Source organism: Gymnogyps californianus, chromosome 2, assembly GCF_018139145.2.
Source record: "Gymnogyps californianus isolate 813 chromosome 2, ASM1813914v2, whole genome shotgun sequence".
In the NCBI taxonomy this organism is placed as follows: Eukaryota; Metazoa; Chordata; class Aves; order Accipitriformes; family Cathartidae; genus Gymnogyps; species Gymnogyps californianus.
The window spans coordinates 67544320-67561173 of record NC_059472.1 but is presented as its reverse complement, the minus strand read 5'-3'; the positions used below and the strand labels follow the sequence as shown (position 1 = coordinate 67561173).

General features: G+C 36.8%; 1 protein-coding gene across 1 annotated transcript in view; it reads left to right on the top strand.

The window, feature by feature from the left end:
- CTNNAL1 (catenin alpha like 1) overlaps nucleotides 1–16854 on the top strand; it is a 59156-nt gene that overhangs the window by 27434 nt on the left and 14868 nt on the right. The window contains exons 4-11 of the mRNA XM_050890768.1: nucleotides 3325–3444; nucleotides 5657–5746; nucleotides 6060–6230; nucleotides 7253–7453; nucleotides 10350–10436; nucleotides 13960–14118; nucleotides 15744–15836; nucleotides 16146–16296. Coding sequence (XP_050746725.1) covers nucleotides 3325–3444; nucleotides 5657–5746; nucleotides 6060–6230; nucleotides 7253–7453; nucleotides 10350–10436; nucleotides 13960–14118; nucleotides 15744–15836; nucleotides 16146–16296 — 1072 coding nt within the window. The remainder of the gene's footprint in view (nucleotides 1–3324; nucleotides 3445–5656; nucleotides 5747–6059; nucleotides 6231–7252; nucleotides 7454–10349; nucleotides 10437–13959; nucleotides 14119–15743; nucleotides 15837–16145; nucleotides 16297–16854) is intronic.

The window sequence follows — 16854 nt, the reverse complement described above, 5'->3', positions numbered from 1 at the left end:
AGCAGTTTTATCAATATTAATTTGCTGAAGTTACTTGCAGCTTTGGTCTTTTCTTGCACTGGAGACCAGAACGGTGCATTTAATACCTTTTGCTGCCTTTCGTGAGCTTTTCTTCTGCTGTCCTCTGCAGCCATGCAGTGATCTGAATTAATTTACCTTTCCAAAAGTGGCTGGTGTTAACACAGATTTAGGCTACAGAGCAACCGTGCAAGTGCTTGTATCGTGAAGGGATAAGGAGGAATATATCCTTTCAGCAGCAGGGCATGGTTATGATAGTCTTCAATATATATGAAACTATTGTCATATATACGGTGATATGAATATAGTAAGCATAGGTGCAAGATTTAATTATGAAGGTATTTAAAATGAAGTCTCATATTCCAGAGTAAGTGTGTCTGACTCTGATTGCCATAGTCACCCTAGTCTTTGTGGTCTTTTGGGTTTTACTGCATTCTTCTTTCTACGCATAGTCTACATGTGTTTGAGAATATCTGCTTCTGTTTAAGTTACCAGTAGAGCAATTCACATCTCTAGAACCAAATTAAACAAGTGACGGTGTCTTATCCAGGCATACCCTGATATTTATAGAGTACACTCCCGAAAAGTGTGTCAGACACTGGTGTGATGGATAGCAAAGCAGTTCTTCCTGTAAGAAATATTGTGGTAGAGGGATGATGTGGGCAAGGACTTAAGAAGTGTACACAAATGCTCAGAGACAGTGTAGTATAATATGGCATAGAGAATGGAAAGGCAGGAACAGGATCATCAGTACTGCGAACCGGAGCAGATGCTGGCTTCTTGGAGTGGGTCACTGTTCCAGAAGATCTCAGCTGCAGTTTCATCTTAGAGACTGAATGCCCAATGTTAATCTTTTAGTGCCAGTTTTCTTGCTGCCTCTTTCTGAATGCCTTCATTTTCATTGTCATCATCATCTTCCTCATATGAATCAAGAGTAATTAAGTCAACCAAGGGCATAGGACAGAAAAACAGCTTAGTGGTTGGACATCCAATCTCATAGACTGATGAAGTGATTGAAATCTTCTGGAATGGTGATCTGCTCCAGAACCCAACCTCTGGTTGATGATCCCAATGATCTTGTTCCTGCTTCTGCATCCTCTGCACCATGTATACTGTCCATGTGTTCTTAGATTGTGTGCATTTCTTAAGTCCTTGCCCACATCTTTCCTACTTTACAAAATTTGTTTCACTGTCCATCAGACTTAGTCACTACATCAGTAGAGCTTAAAGTCTTGTTCCGCTTACTGTCATCAGTCAGGTTAGGAGTGCCAGAATAATGAATAGGGAAGTGACAGATAGTGGGGGTGTTGCCGCACTATGCGGATTGGATCAAAATATGGATGTGCCCTGAAGTGATACCAGCCTACAACTGCTGTCTGAAAGGTGACATTCATAGTGCAGCGTAGCTGTGCAATACTAAGTTCTAATTTAGATATTAACAGGAACTTAAAGCCATTCCTGATACATATTTTAACCTTGTATTTAAAAATGTACATTTTAATTATTACCTGTGTGTTTCATGTTGAAGAAAGTTTAAAATGAAAAATTATGAAGACATCACAGGTATTTTGCATTTTAACAGCCTCTTGAATAAGCTTTAGAAAAATTTAGAGCTGTCTGTATGGTTTCTCCCTGTATGTAGTTTCTTGGAATGTCAGCTCTGCCTGGAATGTCTAGAATTGTTAGCTGTAGTGGAAATATGTGTGCTTTCACTGAAATTTTTATTTGACAAGAGATTTGTCATGACAGAAACACTTGCTCTAGGGTAACTGTAACAGAGTTGCTTGCAACCAAGACTGTAGTCATAAAGTACTATACTTGCTTAAACCAAGAATGATTGAGCGTAATTACTATTACTTTTTTATCCATTCTTAGAAGAGAAAGTTGGACCTTAACTTGTATGTTTTCTCCTTTCTCCACATTCGCTTTTCTACATCCTCACTTTCCCAGTCCTGTAGTTCTCCACTTCTTCCACTCTTGTCCTGCTATTTTCACATCTTCATCTTTATGCAGCTTGCTTCCAAGCCCTTTATACCCCAGCCTTGCTTGTGCATCAACACCTGAGTCACGAAAGTTTCTGTTTCTGCACCTTTGTGGAACTGGCTGCATAACATAAGATACTCAGACAGATACTGCAATCTAATATTGCATGATAAAGCAGTCAGTTCCACAGTACTCACAGGATTTAGTGGAACATTTGCTTTACATAGATTATAACTATGAGATTGAGCAGCTGCTCTATTACAAAAGAACGAGTGCTTCTAGGAGGGTTTGTTTGCCTGGGTTGCAGGGAAGGGGTAGTTTGTCGTAATCAGGTATGTAGACTGCTTTTTTTAGTTGGGGGGGAAGATACTTTTGGCATAGGAAAGGAAAAATAAGTTGAAGTTTCTCCCTTTCAAGTAGAGTTTGTTAAATCTTTATGTGGTATCTTATCTCCAGCCTGAAACACAATAAAGAACTGCTTTGACTGTCTTCCCTTCTGAAGACATTTAGTGGATTTGAAAGATCACTTTGGGATTAGCAACTATGCCTCTAACCTGAAAAACCCTAATGTTAATCTCTGTTATAAACCATATTGTAGTGACTTCGGCAGGATAGCTTCAGTAATTTATAAGCTATATGATAAAATTTTTGCTGAATGTTTTAAAAAATGCTGATTTCGCATGCTTTTATGTATCTTGAGTAAGAGCTTGATACAACTTGGGTTCATATAGTTCTTTGTTTTATATAGAGCTCATAAAAATCTTCAGAGCTAGAGTAAGTTTTTATGGAAAATATAAAACTATATTAACTCATTTCTAACTTTTTTGTTTTCTTTTGTGGAATGCTGTTGCTTTTTTTTTTTAATGCACACAGACATTAAAACACCTGTCTGACTGTGCAGCTGTGGTTTTAGACTTTGAAAGTTACGCATCTGAAACTGAACTTTGAAATTGAGAGTTACAACATAGGGATATAATCTGTATATTAATTTCAAGTACTTATGTTTTTAAATTTAATATGACAGTAACATTTTTCCTGTATCTGGAAGCTGAATCCTGTAATACTGTTACTCTTGATACTGGGAGGAGTGAGGAAAATGTTTTTTGAGGGTTGACAACAAAGGACTCATTTTGAATGAAGCATGGTTATTAATTTAGACTTGATTTCCAGCTGTTGAGTTATTAATACTTAAATAGTGACAAAATATATACATTTTAAACAACACGATTTAGAAGTGTCTGCAAATAATAATATGCCTAGTTTAGTAATAATGTTTTCTGTTTAGCATCTTGATAATCTACAGTATTTTCCCTTATCTTGCAGGTTCTTGCAACAATGGAACAACTAGAAAAAGTCAGTAGTTTCCAGGAGTTTGTACAAATATTCAGCCAGTTTGGAAATGAAATGGTAGAGTTTGCCCATTTAACTGGAGATCGGCAAAATGTAAGTATTAATAAAAAGCTGTGACAGATGTTGTAAGGTATCATTTTCATCTGATTCACTGGGAGGTTTGGGTTCTTCTGGGATGATTAACTATTACAAAACAAAACAATTGCTGGTGTCCTGTCTCTGAAACCTAACTTCTTCTTCTTGCTCCACCCAAAGGACATCTTTTGATTTTAAAGCTCAGCCTGAGAAATATCACTGCATTGTTTGATCTGCATATCTTGCAGAAGCCTGGGTGCATGTTATTTGAGATGTCCTTTGGCTTCAATCGCTGTCTTTTGGCTCTAACTTTTCTGGCTTATTACTCTGGTAGAGAATTTGTCTGTTGTTACTTGACAGAAACATTTGATGTTTGCACATAGTGAAGGGATTTGAAAGCAGAGTAATTATTTTAGAAAACTCCAAACATGAAGTCTTTAGATCTTAATAAAACATTTGCTTGTGGGGTTGGGGTTTTTTTTGTTTTTGTTTATTATTCTGGAATATTTTTCTTGGTTTAGGTCAAAGCCTTCTTATTTGGGGTAATGGTTTTTTCCTTCTTGCATGCAGCTACTCTTTCAAAGCCTTTCATTCATGCAGGAAGCTTTTTGCTGCTAATTCCATGTAAATAACAGGTTTGCTGAGGCTTAAGACTTCTGCTGTGAGCTCTAGTTGCTTCCCCTTGGCAATCAAATCCTCCATTCAGAACTGAACCAGGGCCTGATACAGATATATCCAGCAAAATTCAAAATTCAATTTGTATAAACAGCTGGCCAACCTCATGCATCTCCTTTTACTGTTGATGTGTTCTGAGTCTGCTAAGTACATGCTCAGTATCAAAGAATCAGTTCTGGAAAAGCTACATATAATTAAAGGAAATATCTGCTTGGAAATAAACTCTCTTTAAGTTTCCCTGAAACATTCATAGCAGTTCTTCCTTGGAAAGAGAAAGGTGCATTGCTAGTAAGTGATATTCTTTTCAACTATTTTTGGTTTTCAACGTTAACTGGTCTTTGGCTCTCCCCTCCTTGCCTACTTGACTCTCTTGGAAAGAGTGTTTCATTACTACTTTTTAAATTGTGTCAGGACTTTTCCTGATATGCTCGCTTCACAGCGTGTAGGCTGCTATGTGGCATTGTTAGTTTTATTGGGAGGAAACATCCCTCAAAGTATTTTTCTGTAGTTATAATAAGTATGCCAGAAACTCTTGAGTGTGGTCAGATTTATCAGAATGTAATGTCAGAATTTCAGAAATGAGCTGGCTTTTTTTTTTTTTTTATGTGGTGATTTTCATCTTAAGGATTTTGTGTAGTTGCTAAATAAGGTTTTTATAAAAATGTCAAAACAGACTGCTGCTGTGATTATCCGGAGTTTTTTGCTAATCTAGGGTAAATTAGGATTAATTCCATCCTATAAAGTGTTCCCTTTTCAGCTGGTCCCATTCAGTTACTTGTTTAATACTCAAATAGCATTCAGCTGTCTTTGCGAGCATTGAGAAGATCTTAATTGTAGCTTTGTAAGTTCTTCCTCTTGTTAGACCCTCTTACATGTTGAGGGATTCATGTCTTGCCCTCTTCCCTCCATCCCACCCCCATGCCAATTTGGACTCTAAATTCTTCCCTTTCCATGAATTTTTCTGGGGTTATAGTTGGGTTTTGCAGGTATATCCCTCTCCCTGGAGAGTTCTTGAAAAGTTTCTGTACTCAATGCCTTTCTACAGAGGACTTGCTTTTTTAGCCTGTTAAAACTTTCTTTATTAGTGGTATGTAGTAAATATAACACTCAAGTAGACAAAAGATTTATGTTACATTTCCTTCACTGCAGTACAATGAAAAAGCTGGTGTTCTCTGTCTTTGCCTTACCCTCCCCCCATTTCAGAAAGTATTTTTTAGTCAGCTGTTCTTTTCCCTTCATTTTTCTGTTTTATGAATAATGCTATATGATAAAGATAGCAAAATTAGTGACAGTTTACATAACACGCTCTGTATCTCTGAGATCTTCCTTCTTTGAAATCTGAATTGAATAGAGCCAAGAATAAACGCATAAATTAAAATCTGTCTGAAAAGCAAGTTCTAGATCATGAGTTAGGCTGAAAATAGCAGTTGCGAGACATAAAGAAGCTTTCTCACAACTCATCCATCAGCAAGAGAGTTTCCTTTTTCCAGTCTCACAAGCAGTTAACATTTTAGATATTGTGTAATATTAGGTCATTTTTTCTTTTGGTTTTTAGGATTTGAAGGATGAGAAGAAAAAGGCTAGAATGGCAGCATCTAGGGCTGTTCTTGAGAAGTGCACCATGATGCTCCTAACTGCTTCAAAGGTGAGTGAGTATGCATGTTCTTACACAACTTGGATAAATCACAGGGTATGGCATCTGGCAGGATAGCTGACTCTTCTTTCTCAGCCCCACTTTAAACTTTGTGCTAAAGAAGGGAATAAGAGTAAAGAATGAGTAGAGGAAAATCTTTATGTTCTGAGTAACAGTATGAATTCTACTTAACACAATAGCAGTTTAACAGAAAGAATTTACCATATTCTAACACATTCTTTAGACTTGGTTTAGCAGGAAGCATTAATTTCGCTATACTGCATGTGTACTCTTTCATAACGCTTACTTTGCTTCCTTTAAAAAGACTTGTCTGAGGCATCCGGACTGTGAATCTGCTCGTATAAACAAAGATGGAGTTTTTCATCGGATGAGATTAGCTTTGGAACAGGTAATAGAAATTGTAACTGACTCTAGACCAAATGGAGAAAATGAAATGGTCCCCATCAGCATATATTCTGGCATCAAAGAATTCAAGGTAAGTGTAGAAATAGTATTGTTTTCTACAGCCTAATAAATTACCTCAAAACTAGAATGGGGGGGGGATTTCTTTTTTTTTTTTAATTCCAAACGGTGGAGCTGCATCTCTTCAGCAGTGTTAACTTAACTGTCCCCAAATGTTAGAGAATCTGACAAGAGGTGATCATAATTTCATTGTCATTGCCAAAATACACCTTCTGCTACTTGCCATCTCCTCCTGAATCAGAATGCATTCAGAACTCTAATGTTTTGTTGAGGTGATGCCTTGGCGTTGAATAAACTTAAGTATCAGGATACCGATCAGAATTTCATTAAAATAGTTGTTGTTGAATAATTCTTGCTTTGTAATTGGTAGTATTTTTAAAACTGCACACAAAAATATTCATCCAAACATTTAAAAGAGCAAACTGTCATTCGAAGGAAATGTTACGAATTGAAATTGTAGCTCAGTTGATTTTTCCTGATAAAGGCTTTTCTGAATTTCATACTCAGTTAAGAACAGTTAGTGAACAACCATGTCGTATTTCTTTGGAGTCTGTCACTTTGATGTTGTTGTTATTTTTATTTATTTATTCCCCCGCCCTCCCCTTTAGAATTTGGTTGAAATTTTTGCAAAGTGCCTCAAAGTATTCAATTTGCTACATGTAAATTTTTAGAAAAACACTCAAAATAGATGATATTGATGTAGAAAGATCAAACAATCTGAATACACAATTTCTAAAACTTACTGAACTTAAAAACTTTTTATTGACAGCAGTAGAACAGTAATGTATTTGCTGTTACTTCTGATAAGTGGCTAGTAATTTGCTGATGGTATTAACATTAAACAAAAAAATCCCAAACCCTAAACTGGACGTCTGGATACAAGCAAATTTTTTGATTACTTTGAAAATAAGTGAATAATAAAAAAGGGCCCCGAGGAGAAAAATAAAATGTAAAATGATACATCTGCTTTCTGCATTTGCGTCACAACTGTATAACCACATAAATTCTCAAGGAACTGATATGCTTCTTTTTTAGAACAAGGTGGAGGGTCTTCGTGAGAATCTTTATTTTCTCTCAAAAGAGAACCTTTCGACAATGCTGGAAGTTATCCTGGAACATACGGAGGACTTCACAGATTCTGCCTATACCAGTCATGAGCACAGAGAACACATTTTGGAGCTGTCTAAACAGGCTAAAATGGAACTAGAGCAGCTGGTTTCAGTGTGGATGCAAGCTGTAAGAGTTTTTTAGCAAAGTAAATCTTTTCACCTCTACTTTGGAAAGAAATTTTTAATGCAGAGTTTCTTCTGGTCTAGGAAGAGAGAACTGTGTGTGTTCCTCACAGTGAGAGCTGATCAAGGAAGCCGGAGTTTGTTCTGTGCTTCTGCAGCTTCAGTATGTTCTGTCTGCCCCCTGCCCCAGTGGTGTTGCTTCATTGATTCTTTGATGGCTAAATTAGCCTACTAGTGCCGGTAGACTAATTTTAATGAAGCTGTAAGTGGAAACAAGAAGGCGAATGGGAAGTATCATTGGACAGTCTTAAACAGTTAGGTCTTTTGGCTGAGTAGTTCAGAGACTTCAATTGTCTTGATCCCATGGCAGTGACCACAGTTTCTGTTTCTTGTTTTTGACAGAATATTGAAAACATGTAAACTATTGAAAAGGGAAATATTCTAAAAAATTTACTGTTTTTTTTTAATCTTGCGGAGAGAGGGAAGAGAGGAAAGAGATACTAAGACTTATAGGCAATTTTTGTTTGTCCTTTTTACGAGATTTAAATGATGGTAGTTTTTCTTTTTAGAGAAGCACATTAAGCCTCCCTCTGTCATTTGTCTTACCTTGTTCGCTGAAGATGACAGAAGATACATGCAAAAGGGGGAGGAAGAGCAGAGATGGAAAATGCAGTTTCTGTTTCTGACGCTGACTTGCTTTCAGTCTTGTTCCTGGGGAAACGTATAGCACAAAATCCTATCAACACTCTGAAATATGGAAGATGTGTACTAGTATAGGATACTTAACTGAGTGTATTACTTACGAGAAAGCGTTTTTGTTGATTTTCTCCTCTTTGAATCAGATGCTGCAGTCAGGTATTCTTAATGCAGTAGTGCAGTTTGAAGAGCATATAAATCTTATTGATAATACAGACTGTTGTTATTACAAAGACGACACATATGGAGTATTAATTGCATAGAATCCCATAACTATAAGAAACTAAAACTGTGTTTAGCTTGGTGTTGGTGGTTAGCCCTGGTAGGCAGCTGTGTAAGCACTGCTAAACAATAGCTAACACATGCCCCATGTTATCAATGCTGTTTTTATCACAAATCCAAAACAGCACCATACCAGGTAGTATGAAGAAAATTAATTCTGTCCCAGCCAAAACCGGTACACTTGGGTATCTCTAAGATCTGTTACTGGTGGAAAATAATCACCTCTAAATAATTTACATGCTACATTTCAAGTGATAGAAATGAGAGCCTAGTACAAGACTATGCGTATATATGATCCGTGAAAATACTTGGGTGTGCACATGTGTGCTTGTGCATTAAGTATTTTCATTAATAAATAACCCGGCCTAGCTGTGACTGAAGACGCAGTAAGCAGGTAAAATAGCATCAGCCCACTGAGGTGGCTTTTTAGTTTCAGCTCAGCAGCTTCATTGGAGGGTGATTATTTTCTGAGGGACTTAATGTAATTCAAGTGGGATTGTTTAATTAAAAAAAAAAAAAAAAATATTATCATGCCTTGGGAATACATGAACTGGGGGATATGTAGAGCTCTTAGAGTGCCCAATTATTTCCCTTTCCACTCACCATACTTCCTTTTAGCAAGCAGAGTAACTGTGAGTCTTCAGCATAGAGTGTATTTTAAAACAGAAGTGTCTTGTAACCTAAGTCAAGTCTAAATTAGACTGACATCACTGATCTGCTCTTTTTTGTATTATTGTATGTTAATGAAGACTAGCTGGAGCACAACAGATAATCTAATGTTTTTGACTGAATTTTAAATGTTTCTGAAATCCTTCCTGTGTATGTTTGAGCTCATAAGATCGCAAGCTACTGTCCTGTTTTAGGTTTTCCTGTAACCTTATTTGGCTAGACAACTCCTTCACTTGTATTTAAAAAAAAAAAAAAAAAAGTTGCCCATAGAAGGAGCAAAAAATGTGCACATTAAATAAGTAAAAGAAATAAAAAGGACACTCTAGTCAGTATAAAACATTATGCTCCTTGTGTTAACAGTGATTTTGTGATGTTACGCTTTTACACAAATTACTTAAAGGAAAGCATTAAACTTGAGGGACAGGTAGCTTTGAGACTTAGAACAGATAAGAATACCTGATAAATAAAATGGAGGGTGTGCGTGTCTATGCCTACACACATTTTGTGTGAGTATGTTTATGTTAATTTAGACTCTGAGGGGCTAATTTTTTTGCAGCTGTAGCCATGTTAACGGTCCCACCTAGGATAATTGTTTCCAATATATTTCAGAGGAGAATGCAAAATCAGTGCTCCTTAACTCTTTTCCTAGTGTATGTCTCTTGACATTTGGGTTGTTCCATAGTTAGGTGCTATTTGCAGAAGTGGGAGCTCTGTCTTGAAGCTACCTCAACAAAATGTTGTTAGCTACTGTACTCGTTTAAATTAGACAATGATCTAAAGTCTTACAAGGATGCTTTAAGTAACCTTTTTGTAATTCAATATAGAATATTTGGTGTAACATTTTAGGTACCACTTTATTTTAAAAGGGTGTTTATTTAAAAAAAAAAAATTTAAAATGCCTTAAACTGTTGCTCTACTTCAGGATGTTTAGACAGAAGATTTTTGGAAGTTGTAAAGCTTAAGGAAACCCTTCTGCTGAAAAAAAGCTCAACGAGGTTCAGAAATAAATCCCTGTTGAACAGAACAGTCAATTAGCTTGCATCACTACTATTTTTAGATTTGATTTGGTGATAGATGTTTCTATAAAAGAATTTTTCAAGTAGAATGTACACAGGATGTGCAAATGAAAACATTGCATCTAGAAAGAAAAGGCTGTCTTCTAAAGCAACTTGAAGTAATGACACATGATGTAAAGGTGGGATTTTCTGGGGTTTTTGTGTAATGTTTTGTCGGTTGCTTTCTTTGGCTTGTAGCAAAACCAGAAGACAAAGGATCTCATGGAAGACTTGGAAGTAGCCATTTTGAAAACATGCCAATGCATGAATGAACTGAAAAGAGAGGTAAGTCTAGTTTAAGCAAGCATAAACTGAATAAAAGCTTGAATTTCTTACTTGTTGTATGTGAAATTGTAAAATAGGATCCTGTACCCAAAAAGGCTAGTATCTATTTATAGACAAGAGTAGCTAAATCAGAATTACATCAGGGAGCTAGTATACAGTCATCTTCTGTGTCCTTGCTTAGAACTGATTAGAAATCTGTTGGATACATAGGCTCTTTGCTGATTCTGACGACAATGAAAAAAAGAGAAGTGTTTGGAAATAAGTACTATGTATATAATCATTACTTTAAATATAAAGGCTAAACTTGCCTTCGGGATGCACGCATCACTGTTTTAAATACTTTTTCTTGTAGTGTGTGCTTAAATGAATAAATTACATTTGCTGTTTGTTTGTACTTAACCTGTTCTATTGATTTCTATAGCAGAAATGTGTTATGACAGTGCCTTATACTCAGGTATTTTTCCAGACAGTTGGCAGCTGTGTATGTGCCTGTTGTAAATCATTCTTTTCCTAAATGCAAGCATGCTGGGTGTCAACTTACATACACATATGAGATAGCTGCCTCATTTGGTACATGGGATGGACTGTACCTGCTGATCAGGGTCCTTCCCCTCCCTATTAATGGATAGCATTGCTGCCTTGTCTGTTCCACAGATTTGAGCCAAATCCAGAATTACTGGTTTCTGGCAGCTTCTGAAATATTTGCAGAGCATTTAGATATTTTTTCAACTGCTTCATATTATTGTTCCTTTAAACAGGTGGAGAAATGGAGACTAAGGATAGTAAGTGCTTCAATACTAGGCTCCAGAGCAGTGCAAAGATGTTAGAGAAGTATGGCGAAGTTGCTTAGACGGAGCTGTCAGCTGCTGTAACTGGAAAACCTCGACTGCTCAAAAAATCATGCTGCATATTTTTTAATAGAGGCAAAATGAGAAGTTTCGTCTTCCAGATTATAATTCCTGCAGCTGTCCTGAGGATTTGAACAGTGCTTTGAATCTATTTCAGTTGCAGTTTAGTGCTTTGTGCTTCTGCTGTCAGGCAGTGTGTTGGGCTCCCAGAAGATGGAGGATACATAATTTGTGTGCTTTTATTAATGGTTTTTTCTTTGGTCACCATTACGTAGGCAGTCAGTAGCAGAGTTTTTCCGGAGTGACATTCAGCTGCTTTAACTGTAAGATCATCCTTTTTGAGTAACATTGCTCCCATGTGCTGAATGAGGAGGAAGGGTTCCCAGCCAAAATAGTATGTGACTGTAATTGCATAGATCATAAAGCCAAAGGTGGCTGCAATATAGTATGTGGAAGAAATCATTAATACCTTTTATTTTCTTGCTGCTCCATAAATGTAAATCTTACCATATTGTCCTGCTCACAGGTTTCTATTTATGAAAATGTCGTGCAACAAAGGCTACACATTTACCACACTTAAGTTAAAGAATTTTGTCAGATGACAATAGTAGAAAATTACCTTCTGTAAGCCAGCTAGCAGAGGTGGCATAAAACACAAAATAGTGGGTTACCTGTGCCCTGTGATGTAGCTCCATATTAAAAGCAATGCAGGTGAAAACATAGCACACTGTTTCAGAAATTGTGGAGCAAATTGAGCGGGTGTGGATTTCTAAACTAACAAATCCTAAGTTCTGTATGACTTGCTTTGGTGACCTGTAGAGTATGAAAGTTTGCTTAGTAAGAGCGTTTTTAAAAGGCACAGGATTCATGCGACTCATAGAAGTAAATTTAGAGTATTATGTCATTTTCCTTGTTCTCTATGTAGTGACTGAATTGATCCCAGAGTAGCCATGCTTCTGTACATGGCTGAGGAGGACTGCCCTGTCAGTCTGACTTCAGGTGCTGCAGTGTATCAGTCAGCAACCAGCATTTCTGTTGGTGAAATTTAAGTATTGTGACTCTAATTAAAATGTTTTTGAGAGCCTGGGTGGCTGAGAACACAAGACAGCCTTGTTAAAAGTAGTTCTTTCTCATCTCTGTCACTTTATGAAAGAAACGAAAGGTATGTTCCTTCCTTGAGATGATTTTCCTGCTGATGATCAGAGACAGCATTAAGTAGAAGTAAAGTTCTTTTTTAGGTCAGGATGAAAAGAATCTCTAATGAAAAGGTAATCTCTATGTAACCTGTATATAAATGAGAATTGCCAGTTCCTACTCTAACACTGCAAGCCTTGCAGATACCCTTTCTTCAGAGTTGACTTCATTTCTGACATTAGTGGTTTGTGCTAATTTTTAATGGCATGCAAGCAACGCTATATAAATAGTTTATAACAGGTTGTCATAGCTTTTTTTTCCCTCTAAAAAACAGTCGCAGCAGGTTTTGAGGCAACAATTCAGGTTTCTTGCATGAAATTGAAAAAAAAAAAAAAAACAAACCAAAAAAACCACATTAATTCTGGACTGCACAGGAAGTACTACCAGGGGAAAGGGGTAAAAATAGGTAGAGTCTAGTGGAATAAAAAACCCCAACATATCGTTCTAGTAAACATTCTCTTCTCTACAGAGTCAAGGCCCACCAGTGTCACAATTTCAAGCTCATTGCATTAAGAACTTGAAAAATAACTTTCTTCTTGAACAGCCAAGTTTGTTGTATATTCAGTGCAGTCCAGCAAAGTGAGTGTGATATTACAAGACTCATAGTGGTTTTATGAGCATAAAAATGCTCTGCTATTTCTAAAGAGGTTGCTATTTTGTTTTTACCTATGTTTTTAAAATGGGGCTGATTACAGGACATAGGTAAACCTACTATGACTAGTCACTAGAACTAGCAGCAGCTGTCACTGGTAGCTGTTGTCAAGCAGAGTCCTTCACAGCACAATTTCAGCAGATCTATGGGTCTGAAAGTGTGTCTGGATTTAGGGATGTGTTTCAAGAGGAAGCTTCTCTTTGCTTGTTGGGAGTGTAGGGGAGAGTGTTTGAGACTTCTCCAAGACCCATCTCTGGCTTCAGTCTCCTTGCAGAAAAGATGCTCTTTACTTTTCTAAGGCTGTGTCACAAGCTGATTACATTCAATTATATTGTCTTTGCATCACTGAGAATTCAATTTATTCATAGGAACTTAATTTCTAATATGTTATAAACTCAGATGCTGTGTGGTTTCAGTCTGATTCACACAGTTTAATGTGTGTTCTTCATGAGGAGTGGCCATTGTGCCATGCTTATGCTGAACTTGGTGCCCCACAAATTCATGCACCTGGTTTTTTCCCAGCTGTAACATTATCAGAAAGCAGCAGCGTGATAACTTCATGTCCTCATTTTACCCAGCTGCTCTTTTGTTTCTCTCCATATTTGGTTGTGGGGGTTTTTTTTGGAGTGCAGTGGATTTTATCTTTGTACTTTGAATAGTAATTGAAGAATTAAAGCCCCAGATAATATGCAGGCTGTATATGAGCTTTCATGACAGTAAATTTTTTGCTTCTTGGAAGAATCAGTCTGTCTCTTATTTGACTTGGTAGTGGATGAATTTTTTTTCCTTCCAAGGTTTATCTCTCCTTCTTCTTTTAATGCTACTCAAGGTCCACAGTGCAGCAACTTCTTTGGCAGCAGATCTGCTAAAATACCATATGGATCATATGGTTCTCAAAGCATTAAAAATCACAGGAGTAGAAGGAAATCTTGAAGCTGTAGCAGAATATACTTGCAAGCTATCAGAGCAGAAAGAACAACTTGTTGAGGTGAGTTCACGGCTGCTTTCATTTTGTGAGGTGCTTAGAAGATGAGTGGCTAGATTTGTCTTAATCTGTTCTTTAGGAAGGTTTTGGCCTGTGTTTTTGTAATTTTTATTTTATTTTATTTTCCTAGTATGCTGTTGAATTTTGTATTGTTCTTGGTAGGGTCTGTGCCAGAGGTGTCACTGTGGCATACAGTTGTTATAGAAAGGATGTACAGTCGTACCCAATTCTCCTCCTGGATCTAGACTCAATCTGTATGTATATATTGGGGCTAAAATATTCATTAAAAAATAGGTTTCTAGATCCAAGTAGAGATGATAGCCTTTTTCTTTCAAGCAGTAGGCATCCAGCAACAGCTGAATCCAAAGACACATTTTAAGAATGCTGGAAATGTAAGGTTAAGTTTCTTAATGCAGTGAACTTGACTGTTTTGAAGATCTTGTGTAGTTTTTGTCAGTCAAGAGGGCCACTGAAAATCTTTCCTCCTTCGTGAAAAGCAGTGTGTATGTTTCATGTACTAATACATTGATGGTTTCGTATGGTAGTATTCACACATGAGCAAATAGGACTTCCAAGACTACTGAGAGATCATGGCTCTTAGGAGTGCCTGTGGAGAGGATGTCTGCCACATATACCTTGTTGCTTTCTCATCTCACAGACAAGCAGAAGTAACTGTACTAGTAGGAGACATACAAAGATACATCACTTTAATCTGGAACATGGTAATGCCAGCATGGCGCTATACTTGCATGGCATCTAATACTCATCAATTTCTAAAAAATTCTGGTATCATATGGGGCTTGAGGATTCATCCCAGAAGTATGAATATGCAGAAGCAACACCCTTGAACTTCTGGGACTGGCAAATCAACACTGTGGATTTTTAATTTCGGCTTTGATGTCCCCTTTTTCTGTGACTAATTAGTGTTCCAGTGAGACACTGATTTTTTTTCAGGCATAACCATGAGGTTAAATAGCGTTTGTATGTGAGGCCTTAATAGCATTCCTGATGATGGACAATTCAGTTAGTTTCATATGTGCTGTCTCTGTCTTATAAATTCTCCTTTTGATCTGAAAACTTTGATGTTCCTTCTCAGCCCAAAGTTCACTCTTAATCTTATTTAAAAAAAAAAAAAAAAGGATGACTACATTTTGCTTACTGTGAAAGGAAACACTATTTCTTCCCTAAATTACTTCGATGTTGATTTGCTCGAAGATAATTCAGTCCCCTGGATGATGAAAGCCTAAATTTTCCACATGCTTGCTAATTGCTGAGTAAGCCTGTTTTGGGGAAGTCATTTATGGTACAATGTTTCCAAGTTCTGTAGGTGTCTGATTACTTTCTGGTTTATTCAGTCATAAATACATGAAACTGTTGTTGGTTTATTTTTATTTATTTATTAAGACTTTTCTTTCTCTTGGTGATTTTCTACATGTTCCAAGTCAGGATTTAGCCCTGGTTTTATTGTAAATGCTCCCTGAGAATCACCCAACTGTGTGGTCCCCAATAAGTTTCTGAAAGGACTATCAATAACTGTGTGTGTTTGTGCATGTGCACCTTGTCTCACTACTAATGAAAGCATATTTTTTACCATTCTTTTCTTTTTAAATTTATAAAAAAATATTTAGATGTGTCGCTTATTGAGGCATGTTTCTGGAACTGAGCCCCTCGAGATTACTTGCATACATGCAGAAGATACCTTTCAGGTCACTGGCCCACAGGTATGCCGAGCTTTTATCTGGCCACTTCTACTGGACATAAATGAATAAAAATGACTTGTATGAATTTTTTTGAGACCTAATGTTGAACTGTTCAAAGCAGTTCTAAGAAAGAATTACACTTTTATGTTGGGCGGTAGCTAAAAGAATGCACAAGGAAGATCATCAAGCCTGCAAATGTCAGATGAGTACACGACAAAGACATAATAGTAGCATTTTAATTTTGTGTTTTGCCTGTGAAGGCATTTGTGAATTCATGTGCAACACTATGTAGTAGGACTTCCAATAGCAAATATTTTGTTCTCTGTCCAGATAATTTCTGCTGCAGAAACACTGGCATTACATCCATCTAGCAAGATTGCAAAAGAAAATCTTGAGGTGTTCTGTGAGGCCTGGGAGTCTCAACTGAGTGATATGTCTATGTTGTTAAGAGAAATCAATGATGTGTTTGAAGGAAGAAGAGGTAAGAATGCTATGTAGACATAAAAAAATGTCATTTTCAAAACACGTAGTCTAAGAATTTTAAGTGTGATTTAGGAAATACTCTTTTCTTAAGAGAAGACCACAATAAACAATCCCACATCCTGTATGGCAATGTTGAATCTAGGTGGCAATACACAAATATATTGTTTTTGTATAGATGTTGAATTAGGGTGCTTGTTGCATTTTTTTCAAAGAAAAACAGCCAAAAATTTAAAGGCCTGATTTGTGTAAAATTAGGTGTGTTTAACTTTCTGCACTGTGATTAGCTCCAGAAAAATCAAATGGAACTGTTCAAAGGACACAAAAGTATTCGACACAGCTCTTTACCAGCCGTGTCCAAATGTTAGGGGTGTAGGGCTTTCATCCCACCTTTTGGTTTGTCTAGGACATATCAGTTCATGACAATCAAGATATAGCTTGAATTGTGTGACGTATTTAATTCATTTCCTGTATTTCTGGAAAAAATATATATACATATATATTCTATACTGTCAGCTTGCCTTGTATTCACTTCATAATATAGTGAATGTAGTTATTT